Below are 21,385 nucleotides of genomic sequence, written 5' to 3'. Positions count from 1 at the left end.
CCCTATGGAAATTCAGGGTTTTGTTACTACACATCATTTTTACTGGTTATATCAGGGTCATTAGTATCTACAGAAGAATTAACCAATGACTACTAATTTTTTCAGTTATTTTGTCCATACCCTATTAACAGTATGATTTACATGTTATTTGTTAATGTTAAATGAGTTTTCCTCTAATTTTTTGTGCATTTTCCCCCCTTTTCCACAAAGGCCTTATCTGTTTGGAGCGGGGTGTTTTTCCATAAAAGCTCCATGGTGAGTCTCGGTTCAGTCCCGCATGCCTAATTCATTTGTTGTACTCTCAGAAAGTAGATGTTTCGTGCTGTTGTTTTCAGTTGCATGGCCTGGTCACAGATGGATGCACCGAGGTTCTGAACAGTTTGTAGATGGGACATGAATGTTGATATTTATGCTTTAAAACAGCAGTTTTCTTGGGTCTACTTCATTCTTGAAAATTCAAATTTCAAAAATCACAGATTAATATTAAAGAAAAGGAAATTAGGAGAGTTCTCTCACAATACTAGTGTAATATGACAAGGCTAACACATTGAAAGCTTTGAGTATTATAGTAATAGAAGCTTCCTATATATCATGCTGAACATTGAAAGATATGATTTATTTTGTAGTATAAATATATTTACTACAATATAAAAAATACTCTCTAAATTTTTATATTTGGTACCAAAGGAACAAGATCCACTTCTGTTTTGAATAATTTTGGTATTTCACATAAAAACTCCTAAATAATTTATTATTTTGAGTTAATAGCACCTACTCACCATAGCTTACATTTATGTTGGAAAGTTCTTATATAACAGTGCATAAACTACAGCTTCGTCTGTCTTAGAGAAGATGACCATTGAAAAGAAACAATATATTTAATACTGTTATAGAAAGATGTGAAGTAGAATGTATTTAGAACCTGGTATAGTGCGTTTAACATAATGGTTAAAAATCAGGGGTCCAAAACCAGGCTGCCTAGATCTCAAACCTCAGCTCGTACACTTCCTACCTATGTGATCTCGGGTGCTTTCTAGAACTTTTCTGTTTCTTGATTTCCTTATCTGTTAATGGAGTTGCCAGGAGCACCTATCTTATAAGTTCATTGTGAGGATTAAATGAACTGACAGTATAAATTGCTTAGCACAGATAAAGATTCAGTAAATGTTAGCAGCTACTATTATTTCCCCATTTAAAGGAAAAATATTATTTTGAAAAGACACTTCTTTAGATTATGTTTTTTTACTTTTAAGAGCAAGTGAGTCAAAAGGATGTTTTGGGAAGTGTAAATAATATCAGTTTTACAGATTGACTCAGAAGACTGAAAGAGTTCTGCATATATATAATATATATTATTTCTCATAACTGCTGCTGCGGATTGTTCATACTGTCCCAATATACTGGAAGGGAACCCTCCCGATATTTTTTCTTTTGCTAGACAAAAAGAAGCTTAAATACTACTTTGAGGTACAGTGTAATTAGACTCAAACTAATTTCAGTGTTCGTATGCCACAAGAACATCTGAAAATTTTATTATCATAGGAGAATAGAATGACAAGCATCATAAAAATTTCCTTTGTGAAATGTAGCATCAAAATTAGGACACAGATTATGAAATTATTCTCAACAAATTCAGGGTATAAATAAATAAAAGTTCCATGAAAGTTCATCTTTATTCTTCTGTTAATCAGATTTCTTTAAAAGACAAATAAGATACATGAATCTTACTTAGGAGCTTGTAGTGAGCAGTCGATTTTTAAATGCCAGATTCAACGTATGACAAAATTTCTTTGTAGACTAAACTTAGAATTAAATAAGATTCCATTGTAGGATAAATGTCTCATTCTAAGTACAAAGAAAAGAGTTTTAGTATGTTAATAAAGATTGAAGTTTTAGCATAGAAGGAAAGATGGAGTAACAAATGTTGTATGTTAAATAAGAAAAGTCCGTTCCTTCAACAGCTTATGTGCGCTTCAAATTTAAGCCAAAGCACTTGTCAACCAGAAATGATTTGAGGTTGAAACAAGATTAAAAGAGCCAGATTAAAGAAAGGGATATATGAAATATAGTAGACTTTTAAATCATTGCCTGTCTTTTAGAAGACTGGTTTGTGGTTTGTTTGATGCCATCGTTAGCTCACAAGAAACTCGTTTTTAGTCACTTATGCTAGCCTCAAAGCTCCTCCTTTAAAATACGCTCCTTTGCTAGTGGTGCATGTTTTTCCCATTAAGATGTTAATGAAACCTCAAATTAAGACAGCAAAATGAATATAAATTTGACAACTTCCATGTCCTTTACAAGAGCTTCTTTGTTTTAACAGTTTTTGTTATTTTTCTATATTTGACATTCAACTTGAGAATGTTTTATTTACTGTTTATTGTTGAAATAAAACAATTCTAAATAGAAATGTTTATAGTACTTCTAGTTGTTGGGTAATACTTGTATTTTGGAAAAATATGAAATCTTTACTACAGTTCCTTTTAAAATATTACATAAATTACGTAAAATTTTTATTACTTTTAGGTTGCAACATTTATATTTAAATGAGATTTTGCTTTTGATAGGTCACAAATTCCTACTAATTTTTATTGCTTTGATAAACTGGTTTAATTGTTTAAGTCATGTAGTTTCAGATGAGTCAGTTTGAAATGATGTCTTTTTCCCTTTGATAAGAAAATAACCTGTTGGAAGCTGACCGTGTAGGCCATCTTTGACATTTAACTACAATATTTTATATATCCCAAAGATTATGTCTACTCTAGAATATTTGAGTTTGAATGACTATAAAATAAAATAATCATGTGTAGATATATTTTAATACAGAAATTTTAAGAGAAATACCATTGTGAATTTTAAAAGTGAATTGTTTTCAGTGTTATGAATAAGTAACAAGTATTTATTGAGTTCATAATGTGCAAGTGCAGTATTGTGTTTAAGGTACTGCTATTCTTGAATGTCTGATCAAAAGAAAAACATATGTATATAACACTTTATGTCTCCCTTACACATAACCTGTGTTCATATTATATAGGGTTAATTTTAAAGAAGAATTAAAATGTATTAAAATATATTAAAGTTTTAATTAGCTTTGTCTGAAAGTATTTATTTGATCAATATATAAATATTTTGTACCTAATCAACAAAACAAACAAGCAAGCAAAATATAACCAAAGACACTGAAATGGAGAACAGGCTGACAGTGACCAGAGGGGAGAGGGGAGGGAGTTCCAGGGGAAGGGGGAAGGGTTTGCAGGAACAAGCATAAAGGACCTGTGGACAAAAATGGGGGAGGGGTGGGCTGGGATGGAAGTAAAAGGCAGAAAACTGTACTTGGACAACAATTAAAATAAAATAAAAAATAAATATTTTATTCAAGCTCTCTTATACTTCTGAAAATATTAAAATATTATAATTTCATTTTTGAAGGGAGGATATATATGAAGATAACCTTTTGTCTGTAAAGCTTACATAAATCTGTTAGATCTCTAAGAACAATTTGCAATAGAATAATTTTAGATATATTATTAATATCTTTAAAATAATTTCAGTTTACCTCTTAATCCTTATTTTTGAAAAATAAAGTTGAAAGTGAGAGAAAACTTCTAAATTCCTTTTCAAAGCTTAATGTCAGTGAGGAATATGAATAAAAATATTTTTTTAACACAAAGGCATTAAGCCACTTGTAATTCTCACACCAATGTTGTGTCTAGAGTTTAAACTGAAACATTGACTGCGCACTTATGTTTTAAATTTGACAACTTCCATGTCCTTTACAAGAGCTTCTTTGTTTTAACAGTTTTTGTTATTTTTCTATATTTGACATTCAACTTGAGAATGTTTTATTTACTGTTTATTTACTGAGAAGGAAAGAAATGGTGCTTCTATCTCAGTTTAGCTTTCTTCGTGCCTGAGTCGTTCAGAACAGGACATCGGACTTCCCTGGTGCTTTTCTGCCATCCGCAGATACAGCACTTGTATCTGTCCTGTGGGATGCAGTAAAATTATCCCAATGGGCATCATTTGCCTAATTTTAAACTAGATATCAGTAGAGTTTTGCTGTTTTTTTTTCTTTTCAGTAACGTTGGAGGGGAAAAAAATAGCCAAGAGAAATTCAATATGTTAATCTGACCAGATTACGTAGTACAGTAAAAGCCAATCGATAACTTCAAGTCTTTGTAAATAATTTCAAAAGATGTCATAATGTTAATGTCCCCAGAACTTCTGACGGCAGTAAAAAGGATTCTCATTCTATGACTAAACAGTTCAGTCTCCCAGAAGAGATGACAAAAAGTTAAACTCCTGTTTTTTTAATTTAACACCTTATTTGTTTTGTTTCTTTGTGTTTATTGTACTTTTGATTATCTTGTTATCTTGTGTCAAGTCTTATGATTATTATTTTGCCTGATACAGTGAAAGTTGAATTAATCCCATTTTTCTTTTGCATTTGCTTGCAGTTAAGCCAAGTATTTATTTTTATTTTTGGTCATTTATGACAGGCTCAGGGGAGTAAAGAGAGTGAGTTCTCAGTAGAGAGGAGTCCATCTGTGCTGTCAGTATGTTTTGTTCATTTATAACCGTAATCAGCACAATGGAATTTCTGGACATGTATACATTGAAATTGTATTTTTACATCATATAACTAATTGATTAAGTTAATACATAAGTGAGAGAAGGGCTCCAAACACCCAGAGGTATTCTTTTTAACTTGCAAATGTTTTGTGATGAGATTTATTGAGTCCCTCCTCGAGCATAAAGGGAGATGTTGAGAGGAAGAAAGAAAAAAAGGGCTGGCATTGGAATGCTGTCCTCAGTGGTGGCCACCAAAGTATGGGCGAGCACAGCTTACAAGGCTAGCTCTTTTCACTCTTATTTCTTTCACATATGTACCGTTTTTCAGTGTTTTACCTTTCTGTTACCAAAAGGTTATTTTGCAAGGTTATTCTGGGTCATTGTGGAAAAGTTCAATTCTACATCCTCCCCACATTCCTGGTTGTGGTCTTTTTAATACTTAGGATGAAGGGCAAAGTGAGTCAAAGTTAAATTTCTCCCTTTGGGTATATTACATAGGAAGTACTTTATTAATAATAATCTTCAGATTATTTCTTCTTTTGTTTTTCTGGAAATCTTATATATATATATGCGCCCACATATCTTTATGTTCTGTTTTGCTTAAATGGGGTAGTCATTCCAAATATAGGTTGATGATAGAAATAACTTATTATGAATGTTTATCAAATATTCTTCATACCTAATACACAGAGCTATGTCATGTAGGAGGTGGCAAGTTATTTTCAGGATTGCAAACTCCATTTCTTACTAAACACTAACTCTTTTACTAATGTTAGTTATTAAGGCCTCATATGGGGAAAAAGAAGAAATAATGAGGTATAGGAATAAAAATGATCATTACATAACTTTAAGCATACTTTTACTACAAATTATCTCTGCAGGAGATAATGAGTTTATTTAAAATGATACTGTGTTGATACTTTTTAGTTGTGTGTTCAGAAGCTGAGCTTTGTACAACATTAAAGAAGGGTGAGAGATTTAGCTTTTGACATTGGCTGAGTAGATTGTAAACTAATAAACATACAGAATATGTTTTAGCATTGCCAAAGAACAAATTGATGCCCTATCATATTCCTACTCTTTTTTGTTCCATTGTAAAGGTTGCTATCCAGCCCAGTAGCAACTGTTTCTAAGTCTGTGCCCTCCTAAGAAGTGGCATGCTCATTTGTTTTCTCTTGTTACTCACCACATGATTAAAAACAAAAACAAAAACAAAAACAACATTCAGTAACTTGAAAAGAGCTTTGAATTCTGTCTTTGTGAAGCTTATTTGTACATTGCAGTATTATTGTTTCCTGATGGGGATTCTAGGAAAACCACATAGTCACACAATTGGAAACTCCTTTCAAAAAATTCTGCAATGTTTCTCTCTCTGTGTCTCTCTCTCTGTGTCTCTCTCCCAATCTCTCTCCCCCCCTGCCCCGCCATTCCCTCTAACCTCCCCCAAACTCTTTAAGGGTTGAAAATGACCAGTGGAACTTAAAAGATGCTCATTACAGGACCTCAACAGCTCAGTGATAGTAGGTCATTGATGGAAATAAAGCTTGAAAGGAGAGTTTACATGCTGATATAGTACAACTAAGAGCATCATGACCAGAAAGAACAATTCTGACGCCCGTCCCCCTGGAAGGTGCACATTTGCTCAGGTGGAGAGGGCTCTTCTTTGTTGGTAGGTTATTGCAGCTCTGCAAAGGTTATTGGTATTTTAGGCATGGATGCGATCTTTGTGGGTACTGATATGCAGTGCTTAGGAAGTACTATTGATGGAAAATGAGACCTTTTCATACATGGCAATGTGCATTACCATGGATTTGGTAGCAAGAGAGAAATCAAAAAGACCAATCAGTGGCCTTTGATCCAGACTTTTTGCTTTCCCGAGCAGGGAGATGTCAAAACAAAAGGCTTAGGAGGTAAAACATATGAGGGACTTATTTTAGTCATCATGAGCACCTGGGATCTGAGATTAGCAAAGCAAAGTCTATTTTTTTTTTTTAATTAGGTGTGCTATAGAGAAGGGAGTTAGCATTGCTGAGCAGGATGATATGGTTGAGTTCTGATAAGGGCAGTCCCTTAGAGCTTTATGCACTTTACCTAACACAGTGTTTCTTAAACCTGAGCATGCACCCGATGTCTGGAGGGCTCCTTAAAAAGGCAAATTGTTAGGCCCACCCCCATAGTTGTCTAATTCATATGTCTAGGGTGTGGCATGATAAATACTGGCATGTTCAGAAGTTCCAAGGTGGTGCTACTAGCCAGGGGATGACACTTCGAGAACAAATATATTAACCTTTAAAATATCCCTGTGAGGTCCACACTACTACTTTTAGTTTACATACTAGTAGTCTGAGCTTTGAAATATTAGATAACTGAACCAAAAGTCACACAGCTAGTAAGTGGTAACCTTTGGATTCTGATTCAGGTTTCTTCCTTACTCCAAAAACCAGTCTTTCTCCATCCAACCATACTTTATTAAAAGATAAAGAGATAAAGGATAATGAGCAAAGCAAGGTAGAAATGACATTACTCGACATTGGAAACTGACAGCAGAGCAGGAGCATCGGAGCTCTGTTGCTCTTGCGCCCGACAGGGCTGTGATCTCGACCAGTGCGCAGGGAGGCTGTTTCTGGTCTGCGAGTTAGGGAAGACAGTCCCACCATTTATGTGAGGCGGTTGGCAAAATTGTGGATGAATTTTGGGGAAGCCGTTCGCAAATCAAAAGAGAAGGGAAATATGGGATTGGAAGAGAAGAGGTTGGCAGAAGTCGACAGTGTGAAAGCTGATTTGGGGAAAACAAGTGCTTTTTAATGGTAGATATGTAAAATATGTGAAATAACAAGTTACTTAGTGTGCCCTCAAACATGAGAAACAACAAAAATACACATGTCATTTTCACAAATCTATGAAGGAAAAAACAAATTGGAAGATGAGGGAATATAATTGCATTACATCATTAGATCTCCACACCTGTTCAGGGGTGTCCAGCCTGTGGCCCGCAGGCCGAATGCAGCCCAGATGGCTGTGAATGTGGCCCAACACAAATGGTGAATTTACTTAAAACGTTGTGAGATTTTTTTGTGTGTGCTTACGTGTCACAATGTATTTAATGTGTGGCCCAAGACAACTCATCTTCTTCCATTGTGGCGCAGAGATGCTAAAAGGTTGGACACCCCTGGTAACTCTACATAGCACTGTGCCTGAGAGCATTTTCGGGGTTTTGTTGTGTATCACCTCATTATTTTCATTTGTGCTGCCTCCATTCAAATGAGTTGTCAATCCCAAATCTTATATATCAAAATGAAATGGTAAATAAACTGTTTTATTATCATGAGATGTTTATGCTGGTTCTTTGGTTCCACTTTGAAGTCTCCAGGGAATTGTTATACATCTGAAAAGAAGTGACTAGGATTTCACCAGCACATGCTTCAAAAAGGTGTTAATTTTTATTGGCCTTATAAGTTGCTATTCTGATAGCACTCTGGAACTTGGGAATTTTTATTCCAGAGCAGTCTTACACCACCAGTTATTAAGGCAAAATGCATGGCTGCATTGGAGGGTTTGAATACTAAGGGGTGGAATTTTAAGGAAAATATGTCATCTCAAGGACTGTGAGTGCATCATGGTAATATTTTTTATTATTTTATTTTTTAAGCAAAGTTAAACCACCTCCACAGATTTCGCCCAGCAAATCGGTGGGCGGGGAATTTTGCGTGGCTGCAATGTTTGGAACGTCCCGGTCATGGATTGCAAATAGTGCAGGTCTGAAAAGAGAAAAAGGTGAGTATTTTTACCAAGAATTAAACTGGGCGCTTGTAATACTTGTTTCTTGAGGAAAATTCATAGCTGTTGTCCTTGAATAATCCTGAACTCAGTATTTAAGAAACCACTTTTTCCATTCAATAAGCATGTCTTTCTCAACTACTCAAGACTAATCAAGAAGAAAGGCTATCTTTTCACTAAATGTTAAATAAATTGCCTGTTGGGTGTTTTTATTTTGCTTTGTTAGTGACAGTTTACAGGTGTTCTCAATGTAGCTTTTACATTTTTGTCAAGCTAATTTCATACCTTCTCTAGGTGTGGAGAGGTGTGGAAAGGAAAAACCTTGTTATCTCTATTTTTAATTAAAAAAACTTTTTTACCTCTATTTTAGATACGAAGAACTTGAGATTAGTGAGTTTAAATATCTTAGCTAGAAGCAATAGTTAGTAAGTGATGGAACAGAGTTTGAAACCGGGTTTTCAAAGGCTAAATCTTGACTTAAAAAAGAATCAACAACTTTGCCATGTCATAAATTAAACAATAAGTCTGCCACTCAGAAAAATGGGTCATCTTTTATGTAACCATTGCTCCTTTGAATTGATATAGTTGTTGTTTTTTTTTAAAATCCCTTTATTTACCATCAGGCTCAGTACCTAAAATGTTTACATAATTACTGTTTAGTATGTGTTTGCTTGTTGATTCTGTGTAGAAGAGAATGCTTACATTTGTGGACCAAATATTTAATTTTGAATAAGGTCTCCCCCTTCTTTTAGTACTATTAAAGTAGGTCAGAAACCTAGTCTAGTGAGGCACTTCTTTGAACAGTTCCACAGGCTGTATTGTTCTTGGCAAAATGGCCCTCCTTTACACTCCACCCCAGCCAGACGCAGCCCCTTCCCCCTTATCGCCTTTCAGTGACCCTCTCCTTGGAAATAGGATCTCAGGCACAGCAGGTTCCTTACCTGAGTGGGAGAGGACACAGTACAGTATGCAAGCCTTCCATTTTCTTATCCCATCTTTATTTTTTTGTTACCTCCTTAGCTTTACTGATGTTATCAAAATGACTTTTTGTTGTTAGTTAAAACCCTCAGTGAAGCTCGATTTCAAATGCTTCTCCCTTCTGTTCTAATTACCCTTTTAACTTGCTACTCCTTTATGCCCCACTGACTGGTCATTAGCCATTCTCTCAAATCAGCTGTAATTAATTCCTCTGGCATAGAGATAAGGTGACCCACCCAGCATTCATGAGTGATTTTATATGCTCCCAGGTTTACTGTAAAACCCGAGAGAGAGGACTAAACCTGTTTTGGTACTGAGGACATGTGTACTCTGTATAAAGTCATTTGATTAGATCCATATTCAACACCTGACCTCAAAGTATGACTGGTCTTCGTTTACCATGGGGGCAGTGATCCCACTGATAGAAGGAAGAGAATTTGGGGGAGGAGGATATGTGTGTTTTCTATTTGTTTGTTTGTTTGTTTGAATCCAGAAATTTTAAAGAGAAAGTTTGCCGAGAGAATGTAGTTTGAAGGTGTGCTGATTTAGGCTTGCCAAGAGCCTCTCGTGCACTCGAGTGGGTACGTCCGGTGTAACAGTCCATTCACTGCTCCTTGTCAGTCCCTCTTCCCCGTCCCACCTAAAATCACTGATTTTTCATAATGCGGGACACATGTTGTAGACAAATACAAAAGACCGAAAATATTGTTCCACTATATTAGAACGTTGAGTATATTTATATCATTCTTGAAATACATTGCTTAAGATTTAAAAAAAAATTTTGACGGCATAGAGATTTTTATATTCATTAGTATATACTTAAATGAGAGGCAACCTTTAGGTAAAGGGCAGACACCATGTGAAAAAAATTCCTGCGTTGTTTTCTCCCAGCAGCCTCAGGAACTTGTAAAAATTATGCCATGCTCCTTTTTTGTCACTGTCAAACATCCAGGTTCTGTTTTTCTGCTTGTAGATCAGTCCAAACAAGTTGTCGTTGAATCTCTCTACATTATTAGCTGCTATGGGACCTTGGTGGAGCACCTGATGGAGCCACGGCCACTTAGCACTGCCCCCAAGATTAGCGATGACACCCCACTGGAAATGATGACATCACCTCGAGCCAGCTGGACTCTGGTTAGGTAGTACCTCCTTTTTTTCTTTTCTTTTTTTGTTTAAGAAAAAGGTTGTTTTTTCAATTACAGTTAATATACAACATGCATTTTTTAACAGCTCCATTGTATAAAATATTAAAAGTATACAATTTGATAAGGTTTGACATCAGCATACAGCTGTGGAAACAATCCCATAATTTACTTTATAAATATATCCATTGCCTGCAAATGGTATCTAGTACCACTTTTTACTCTCTCCCTCCTGCCCCTCTTTATCACTACTCACCAGTGGAGCCCCATGCAACCACTGATCTGCTCTGTCACTATAGGTTACTTTATGGTAGAAGTCTAGATGTTTATATATAAATGAAATCATGGAGTGTGTACTTTTTTTGTCTTGCTTCTTTCATCCAGCAAAATTATTTTCATTCATCCCTATTGTGGCATGTATTGATAGTTTTTTTTTTAAACTGAGACATAATTTACACATAATACAATTCATCCATTTTAAGTGAATTTTCAGTAGGTGTGGTGTACTCAGTCTTCACCACCCTGAAAGGAAACCCCGTACCCATTAGCAGTCATTCATTTCACTTTCCATCTCTAGATTTGTCTACTCAGTACATTTCTTACACATGGAATCATACAAAATGTAACCTTTTGCATCTGACTTCCTTCGCTTAGAATAATGTTTTCAAGGTCCATCCATGTTGTAGCATGTATCAGAACCCTGTTCCTTTTTATGGCCAAACAATATTCCATTGTGTGGATACACCACATTTTTTAATCCATTCATCAGTTGATGGGCATGTCCACTTTTTACCTGCCATGAATTATGCTATGAAGAACATTTTGTGTACAGATTTTAGTGTGGTCCTGTGTGTTCAGTTGTCTTTGTTATATGCCTTGGAGAATACCTCTTTTTGAACTCCTTCCTCCTTGAATCTTTGTGTGACCTTTTTTTAGGACTTGGGTTTTTTTGTTGTTGTTGTTGTTGTTGTTGTTGTTGTTTTGTTCTGTTTTAATTTTCCACATGCAGAGCTTTAGTGCTCCCTCTTATTTTCAGTCTGATGCTTGCTGAAATAGAGTGTACATTGAGGCAGCCACTAAAGAGAATAGAAACTAATATAAATAGATTGCAAGGTTTTCTTTAAAGTGACTCCCTAAGATACAAAGGTTAAGACTGGAGAAGTGTTTATTACTCAGAGTCCTTCTTAAAAGTACCTAGTCCCTAGCATCCTTGTGAGCTAACAAGGATTGGGACTTGGAATCTCGAGTCAGCCTGTTCCGCATGGAGTGCAGTGGTGCAGGAGAGACGGAGAGAACTGACCCTGACATATGTATGGGAGGAAGCAGACAAAAACGGACACAAAACTGACCCCTTTCCGTTCAACATTTGAAAATATTCTTATATTGATTTTCGAAGGCTCCAGCATTCTTTACTACTGCTTTATGGCACTAGATTAATCTGATCAATATCTTATTTATCAAACCATTCATGAGGGGACAGATCTAATTAAAATTACTGCACCATCGTTGTTGAAATAAGTGGCTTATTTTGGAACTCGGATGCTGGTTAGGTCTATAATCGGTCAACCATTAACATAACTGTTTTTTTCCAATCGCTTTTACCTGTTTTAGTTTCTTGGAAAATACACACATATTCTGAGACCAGAGAGCTCTAACAGTTGTCAGAAATTAGGTAAAATTAGAATTCTGCCCCTCCTCTCTGTCCAGTAATTTGAATGTCTAGCCTGTCCTGATGGAGGGGCTTCTGCTTCAAACCGATACTGGCTCTGTGCAGTTTGTATGACTCACTGCCACCTTTTTATTCTTTCTGAGCAGATGGCCTTGTGCTTCAGGTTTCAGCACTCCAACAAGTTCATTTTAATGATTACAAAGATAGTGTGAGTTTATATCAATGTCTGTACGTGGTGACAGTGATGGTGATTTACATACCATCTATTAAGCCTAAATACTAATATTCTTTTGCTGTTTCCTCAGAACGCCTCAGTGGAATGAATTGCAGCCACCATTTAATGCAAACCACCCTCTGCTCCTCGCTGCAGATGCTGTACAGTATTACCAGTTCCTGCTCGCTGGCCGTGAGTAGTTCTTGCTTTCTTCCTTCCATGCAGCATTTTGAGATTTCATCTTAAAATGCTGACTTTTAATGTAACCATGCATATTACCACTGCTCCATCGTCCATAGGCAATAAACAGGTAGCTGGAGGCCAGGGAGTTATTTACCACAATAGAAACCGTGAGACCTAGCATTGAGTTGCCTCTGGCTGTTCGTCTTCTCTGGCCAGGAGAGGTAGCCCTACAGTTACGTAAGTTGATATCAAGGCCATGCCTGGTGGGCTGAAAAGTTAAAAAAAAAAAAAAAAGAGGATACCAGGATATAATAAACTTTCATAAAACTTGGTATCTATTTCTGACATGAAAACAGTTAAGCACTTTTCACTGAAAACTGTATCAGCAGGTTTTTCTTTTTGTAGTATTTTACTTGCAGTAATGAAGTAATGATTGCAACTGCATTGGTTTTGTTTAGTTTCGTTTAGTTTCATATCTGAGCCCTTACATTTGCAGAGATGATTTGGGTTCTTTTTTTTCCTTAAGGAGAAAATATACAGCCTTGTTTGTAGGGGAATTATGAAAAGACAATTTAATGTTTATTATCCAGTTTGTGGTCATAGAATTAACAATTCTTTGCAATTATAATTCAGTTTTGTAGAATTGACTGGATCCTTAATTAAGCGTCATGGCACTGAGCAGTGCGTGTTTTGAAAGAAACTTCCTAAAAATCAACATTATGTTTTTAATGGGGTTTTGTTGTATTGAACTTGTTTTCTCACTTGGTGTTAATACAGCACGAAGTAAAATATTTCTAAAACTTTTATTTTATGTTATAATATGTAATGTGTTATATATTATACTGAAAACAGAGAAAATTTGTTGACTCTGCTGCACAGTTACAAAACTCCGTAATTGTAAGAAATAGTTGGCATTCTTGCTCTCTTATATAACTGAACTCACTGATTTTTCCTTTGTGTCTTTATTGAGTGACTTCTACGTGTCAGGCACTTGGGATTTAGATGTGAATAGTTTGTTCTTCTGTTGTCAGTGAATTCACTGTCTATTTAGAGAGATGGGCATTTAATGAAAAAGTGAAATGCAGTGAGATGGGTGCATCTGTGAGGAGTTGGGTTGTACAAAGAACTATGAGGGCAATGACTTCAGTTGTCAAAGACTTTACAGAGAGGGGTAGTATGTAAGTGGTTTTCTGGTTCAAAAGCAGAGTACATAAAAGTTGTTAGGTTCTAGATTATCTAAGCCTATATTAAACTCCTTCATATGAACTAGAAAAAACATCACACCGATATGATATTTAATTAAAATAATGAGTACATTTTCTTCTACCCTCTCATCATGGGTGAAAAATAACTAATTTTGCAAGTCTCAGATATATAAGAAAGTGACATGGGCAAAAAACAAATGCAACTATCTTTATCCCTTAATATTTTTGTTCCAGCAAATTAAGCTCCTCGGTATTACTTGATTTTAGCAGCTCCGAACACCTTTGTCCAATTCTTAGAACTTCACAAATCTCCAGGTGCATGGTTTACGAACCGCCACTGTAGGCAGTAGCAAGCCATCAAATGTTTCCAGGAATCAGAGCCATGCCATCAGAATTGCATTTTAGAACGATCACTCTGGCAGTCTTGCAAAAGGAGGTTCAGAGGAGGGGGAGGGAGGGGAGTGGAGGCTGGGTGATCCTGGAGCAAGATGCGAGGGCTTTAATTAAGACTGTATTACAGAGAACACAAGACAAATCTGTGAGGTAGTGCAGGGTTGGAATAGAAAGGAATTAGAGATAATTTGAAAGAACGTAGTCACTGATGATTCTACGGTTTCTAATTAAAATGTGTAATATAATGCATTTCCCGTTGGACTTTTTGAATATCAGATGGACTAACAATGGGATAAGATGAAAAGGCCTGGGTTCTAGTTCTAAACTATTTCCCAATAATTTGATAAATATAAAACAGCAGTAATAATACTTGCTGTTATAAAGGTGTTATGGTCAATGAGGCTAAAGCCCTTTAAAAACTATAAAACAATATATACATTTAAGCATCATTCTGTACTGTTGTTACTTATCTCAAAAGTGCGTATTTTCAAATAATAGACTTCAGGACCTGAATAATGAAATACCTATTCTGGCTATCTGATTTTGACAATATCTGTTATCCAAGTGATGGATAATAATTAATATGCTTTTTCTTATCTTGTGAAATGTTCCTATAGCTATAATTAATAGGTAAAAAATACCTAAGAGACAGGCAATTTTGTGATAAGTATTATATTGCTTCTTTACATTGCAAGTATAGACACAGAATTTGTGCCTTCCATAAAGAAAGGTTATTTGATTGAGATTTCTGAATATGTGAGTCTATTACATGACTGAAGGAGTTCAGCCTGCAAAACATGGACATCTGCGTCAGAGAGTTAAAGGCCTGAAATATGGTTGGTAAAAGCAATGCTGGAGCCAGTTTAGAGAGAATGCCTTTGCCTGCCCATCTGTTGAGCCTTTTATGCAAGTTAGAAGCTCATTAAAAAGACCCTCTTGCTCTGGCCAGGGAGCTCAGTTGATTAGAGCATCCTCCCAATACGCCAGGGTTCTGAGTTCGATCTGCAGTCAGGGTGCACACAAGAATCAACCGATAAATGTATAAATAAGTGGAACAACAAATTGATGGCTGTGTTTGTCTGTCTGTCTGTTGCTCCCTCCCTCCCTCCCTTTCCTCTTTCTCTAAAATCAAGAAGCTAAAAAAATTAAAAAAAGACTTCCTTATTACTGTCTTGCTTTTTCTCCAGTGCTCTTTACTGAAGCCATTTGAAACAATATGACCTCCTGAAACACAAATATACCATATGTATACCATATGTAATGCTGGGGATTTTTTTTTGTTTTACTTAACCATATTGAAAATTACCTCTTATTTCCTAACTTGAAGACAATTGATAAATACATTACTAAACGTATTTCAGCCCTCGCTGGTGTGGCTCAGTGGATTGAGTGCCACCCTGCAAACCAAAGGGTTGCCAATTCATTTCCCAGTCAGGGCACATGCCTGGGTTGCAGGCCAGGTCCCCAGTAGGGGGCGTGTGAGAGGCAACCACACATGGATGTTTCTCTCTTCCTCTCTCCCTTCCCTTCTCTCTAAAAATAAATAAATAAAATCTTTGAAAATATATAAGTATTTTCAAATGTAACCATTTGGAGTAAAACTCTTAACACAAACTTCACAAATGTGGCAAGCATTTTCTTTGGTTGTATTTAGACCTGTGGACCACATGAAGCAGACTTGTGCAAACTTTGTAAATTATAATAATAGTTGATGAAGAGTGATGTAAATTGAAATGGGAAAGAGACTTCGCCTCAGGGAAAGAAGAGCAGGATGTTTAGCAAGGGCCCCCCACTCCCCTTCCAGCCCAGTAACCCTAACAGATCCCCTGCTGGCTGATAAACACAGTTTTGGGTATGTGGCGGAAGAGTGACTGGTGGGGCAAGGAAAGGAAGTCCAGCCTGAAACACTCACAACTTCTTACCTGACCTTAAAGTGAAGTAACTAAAAGTATCAAATTTTGTATATGTAACTATAGCCACATTTCCTACCTATAATAATATAATAAAATAGAGATATTTTGGAGTATCATTGAATCATACTTGAATGATCCTTACAGAGATTCCTATGGAGGCAGGGAGGACTCTATTACTTATTAGGTTGAGCCATAGGAATTGCCAGTCAAATAACAGCAAGTGCATATGGTTTGAGTAGACTGATTAATTTATATGTGCAAAGTGAATGTGAGATGGTTATCTAATCTTGTTATACAGCTCAGTAAAGGTAAAAGTTGAGAATTTAGTAGAGAAAAATGTTTTGTCTTGGTCATAAGTAATCTTGAGAATAGTTTATGAAAAGATTATAGCAGAGATTAGTGAGTTTTTCTTCAAAAAATTACATGCTATAATTATCTTTTCTAAATTAGGCATTTTAACTATGATTCTAAAGTAGTCTGTTTTAGAGCTTCCAAAATTGTAAATGAAAAATAGGGCTTACTGAATGGACTTGGGGAATTTGTATTCACAGGGAAAAATAATGTTTCCTCCTTTTCTTTCAGGTAATTGGACAGTGGCAGTATTTTTAAGTTGCTGACATTAGCTAGCTTTGTTGGGGGAAGGTCAGACGTGGGTACATGAGAAGTTCCTCCGTAAGCTTACTGCCTTTTCTTTGTTAAGTAGTAACAAAAGATCTTTCAATACAAATACAGCTTTGATACACAATGGAAAGGTGACAGGGATCTATAGAACCCTCCTGTGTTTTATTGGGAATGTAATTGTTTTCCTCTACCTTTGAAAACATTATAGGAAAGGTGGGTAGAGCCTTTGGCACCAGGTGGAAAGGGATGGAGAACATTGAAAGTGGTTTAAAACAGATATCCTTCAAAGAAACGTGTTTCAATGTGATTTGTGTATGAAAATAGTGTGCTTTAATTTCATTGAGCATTTCTTGAGGTTTCATTTCAATAATAGTAGCTCCACACAAAGGTAGAATAATAGGGATCAGATTGGCTATCCCACTTGAAGCAATAACAGAAAACAAGGTAGAGTATAAAGCAACTGTTTTCCAGTCACTGGACACCAGGGAGTAAGGGACAGTGGTCCTTGAGAGATGGGAAAAAAATGAGCTGAGCTCTACAGTTGCCTCAGGTTGTTCCTTAAGGGTTTTCTAGACTGTGTTGCAGTGATGGAGAATCCAAGTGGAATACGGAGTGGACAGCACTCAGAGCCCAGCAAGACCCAGGAAGAGTACCTCTCAGCAAACTACCATAAGCTATTACTGTAAAACTTTTACTAAAATACAGCAACACCATTTCATTTATATATTGTCTATGGCCACTTTAAAATAATAACCACAGAGTTAAGTAATAGTGCAGAAACCATATGACCCACAAAACCCTTAATATTTACTATCTGTTAACTCCTGACCTGGAATTAGCTGGACAGGTTATTAGAGAGAATAGATCAGCACAGACTGAAACTCTGAATATCTGAGAGGGTCTTCTAGTATCAGACATAGTACTGGTGGGTGAGGGGAACTACCCAAAGCCAAGGAAACAGCAACCATCAGAACATTGTAGAGGGCACAGTGCCTAGAGATAATACAGGGTCAGGAAGAGTAACACTAAAAGTTATTATGACTCTACTCCATAGGTTTAAAAAGGTGGAGATGTGGGAAATATTAAGAAGACTTAAAATTTTAGATATGAAAACCTAGGTGTGAAAGCTGTATTGGATAAGAGTGAGAATAAATTAGAAATTGCTGAAGAAAATATTAGTGAAATTGAAGATAGACCAAGAGAAATGATCCCAAATGAAACACAAAGAAAAAAAATTAAAAACAGTTTTACTGAGCTGTAAGCTGACATATACTTGAAATGAGACTCTCCAAATCAGGATGACTGGTGGGACAGAAGAGATGGCCACAAAAATTTCATCTCTGATATAAAATCCCAGATCCAAGGAGAACAGTAAATCTCCAAACACAAGAAACATGAAGAAAAACCATACCATGTACCTCATTATCAAACTTCTCAAAATCACTTGGAAAGAGAAAAATCTTAAAAGCAGCCAGAGTTAAAAAAAGATGTTACGTACTGAGGAACAATGATGAGAATGACATATTTCTTTTAAGTGCTGAAAGGAAACATCTGCTGATTCAGAATTTTATATTCTCAAAAATATCTTTCAAAATGAGGCTAAAATATTTTTCCAGATATACAAAAGATTAAAGAATTTATCAGCAGCAGACATGCTGTACAAGAAATCTTAAAGGAAGTCCTTTACGCAGAAAAAAGATGACACCATGGTTAGAACATATAATATATGTGTTTTTGGGGGTAGTTACTCAAGTCTTTTAATAATACAATTTACTGTAAACACAAAAATAGTATTAATGCATTGTGGTCTTTAAAAAATATATATGTATGTATATTTATATAGACACATTTTTATATACACCAATGTAATGTCTTTAAAATGTGTGTGTGTGTGAATGTGTGATACACACACAAACACAGTGTCAACAGTAGCACAAAGGCTAGGGGTGTGAGAAATGGGACATTATTATTGTAAGGTTTTTATAGTATATGCAAGTGGTATAACATCACTTAGAGATAAAGTGTGATGTCAAAACTGTACATAATCAAAAGCAATCAATCTATAGCAAGAAAGGAAATAAAATGGAAACACATAAGCAAGATGATGTGACCCTAAACATACCAATACTCATTTTAAATTATCTAAACATACTAATAAAAATTCAGAGATTCTCACATTGGATAGAAGTATAAGCTCCAACTATATGCTGCTTAGGAGAAACACACTTTATACCCTGAGTTGCTATATCAGACTAAGTAGAACACTCCACCCAACAACAGTAGAAAATACATTCAAGTGCACAGGGAACAGTGACCAATATAGACCATCTTCTGCACCATAGAACAAGTCTCAGTCAATTTAAAAGCTTTCAAGTCATACAAAGTATATCCTCTAACCACAAAGGAATTAAATAGCATATAAATAACAGATCTCTGGGAAATCCACAAATATTTAGAAACTAAACAACATACTTCTAAATTATATGTGCTACGCAGAAGAAATTAAAAGGGAAATTAGAAATTATTTTGAACTAGCCCTGGCTGGTGTAGCTCAGTGGATCAGGCCTGCAAACCAAAGGGTCATTGGTTGTATTCCCAGTCATGGCACATGCCTGAGTTGCAAGCCAGGTCTCCAGTAGGGTTCGCTCAAGAGGCAAGCACACATTGATGTTTCTCTTTCCTTTCTCCTTTTTCCTTTTTCCTTTTTCCTTTCTCCTTTCTCCTTCCCTTCCCCTCTCTCTAAAATAAATAAATACAATCTTTAAAAAATTATTTTGAACTGAATGAAAATAAAAAACACATTCATGTCTTAGAATATTCTTCAGCAAAAAAATGTTGATTGAAGTATAAATACCTGCAAAAGTTGTATGAGTTTCATGGATATTATGCCAGGTAAAAAAAAAAAAGCCAACTCAAACTTTGCATACAAAAATCTAAAAAATATAAGTAGAAATAAAGACTGTGTTTATATAACATTATCAAATGGACAATTATAGAGATCAAGTCTTAGAGACAAAGCAGTAAGGAGGATGCTGCATGTGGTTATAAAACACGAGGTAGATCTTTGTAGTGAGGGAACAGTTCTGTATCTTGATTGTAGTAGGGGTTAGACAGATTAACAAGTGACAAAAATGAGTAGAACTATGCACAAACATACACACACACTCTGTCACACAAAATGTGTGTATAAAATTGTATTTGTAAAGCTGGTGACATCCGAATAGGGTCTGTGGATTGTATAAAGGCAATTTCTGGTTTTTGGAACTAGGTAAAGTTTATATAAGATCTCTCTGTACTGTTCTGTAACTTCTTAAGAATCCATAATCATTTCAAAATGAAAAGTTTAAAGAAAAGTAGAAAACGTGTAGATGTCCCTAAGTCAGTACTCAAGAGGAAATTTATAGGACTAAATGCCTGGCCTATAAAAGGAAGAATTTTAAAATCAGTTACCTTTGCTTCCACATTCACAAACTAGAAAAAGTTAAGCATTTTAAAGTACGAGAAAGGAGCCCTGGCCTGTGTGGTTCAGATGGCTGGAGCCATGTTGCATAGACCGAAAGGTAGGGGGTTTGATTTCCAGTTGGGGCACATGCCCAGGTTGCAAGTTCAGTCCTGGTCTTTGCACCGTTGAGAAGGCAACCAGTCTGTTTCTCTTTCATGTTGATGTATGTCCGTCTGTCTGTCTCTTTCTCCCCATCTCCTCCCCCTCTCTCTCTAAAAGTAATGAAGAAATGTCCTAGGGTGAGGAGGAAAAAAATGTAAGTACAAGAAAGGAAATAATAAAGGTCAGAGTGAAAATCAATAAAAAAATAGAAATAATATAGAAAAAATAGAAAATAAATTAAACCTGTGCTGTGGATTTCTTCTGCTTGGGGCTTGTGAGATTCCCAGGTCTGTGGATTTATAGTTTATTTTTGTTGTTGTTGTTTTTAAAGATTTTATTTATTTTTAGAGAGATAGAGAGAGAGAGAGAGAGAGAGAGAAACATCAATGTGCGGTTGCTGGGGGCCATGACCTGCAACCCAGGCACGTGCCCTGACTGGGAATCGAACCTGCGACACTTTGGTTAGCAGCCCGCGCTCAATCCACTGAGCTATGCCAGCCAGGGCTGGATTTATAGTTTTCATCAAATTTGAAAACTTTCATGTAATTATATCTTCAAATATCTTTTGCCAATTCCTTTCTCTCCTTTTATGACACCAGTTATATTTATGTTCACCACTTGATATTTTCTAAGCTCACTGATTCTTTGTTCAATTTTAAAAATTCTTCCCTCCTATCTATTTTGTATAGTGTGTATTTCTATGTATTTAAAAATATATCATCTTTTTTTCCTGCCTTTCCTCATTAAGTCAATGTTTGAACATAAGGAACATTTATTTTATGTGATATGTTAGAGCCTCTGTGTGCTACTTCTTTTCACCATGTTACTTCATTGGGCTTTTTTCTATTGATTCATTTTTCTCCTTGGTATAGGTTTTTTCCTGCTGGCATTTTCAATATCATGTTGTTGAGTGGTGGGTTGTTTTGTATTCCTAGGATGCACTTAAATTAATTGGAATAAATTTGATTCTTTCTGTTCTGATTTTTTAAGTGTTGTTACTTAGGGTTCATAACAACCTTTTGCTTAGGACTAATTTAGTTATTTGAGGAGATAATATAAATCTGTCTTTCTTACATGGCCAGTAGTGGAAGTGTGTGATCATCATTATTTTTCAAAC

At 35.8% G+C, this 21,385-nt stretch overlaps 1 protein-coding gene across 6 annotated transcripts in view; it reads left to right on the top strand.

The window, feature by feature from the left end:
• Positions 1–21,385, top strand: part of BCAS3 (BCAS3 microtubule associated cell migration factor) — a 485,527-nt gene that overhangs the window by 193,837 nt on the left and 270,305 nt on the right. For all 6 annotated transcript variants that reach the window (XM_045836907.1, XM_045836908.1, XM_045836904.1 and 3 more), the window contains exons 17-19: positions 8,219–8,343; positions 10,298–10,463; positions 12,441–12,541. In XM_045836907.1, the coding sequence (XP_045692863.1) occupies positions 8,219–8,343; positions 10,298–10,463; positions 12,441–12,541 (392 nt within the window). The remainder of the gene's footprint in view (positions 1–8,218; positions 8,344–10,297; positions 10,464–12,440; positions 12,542–21,385) is intronic.

This window comes from Phyllostomus hastatus, unplaced genomic scaffold (assembly GCF_019186645.2).
Source record: "Phyllostomus hastatus isolate PE091 unplaced genomic scaffold, TTU_PhHast_1.1 phas_contig_210, whole genome shotgun sequence".
Classification (NCBI taxonomy): Eukaryota; Metazoa; Chordata; class Mammalia; order Chiroptera; family Phyllostomidae; genus Phyllostomus; species Phyllostomus hastatus.
The sequence above is the reverse complement of the archived record's forward strand: the minus strand, read 5'-3'. Positions and strand labels throughout refer to the sequence as shown.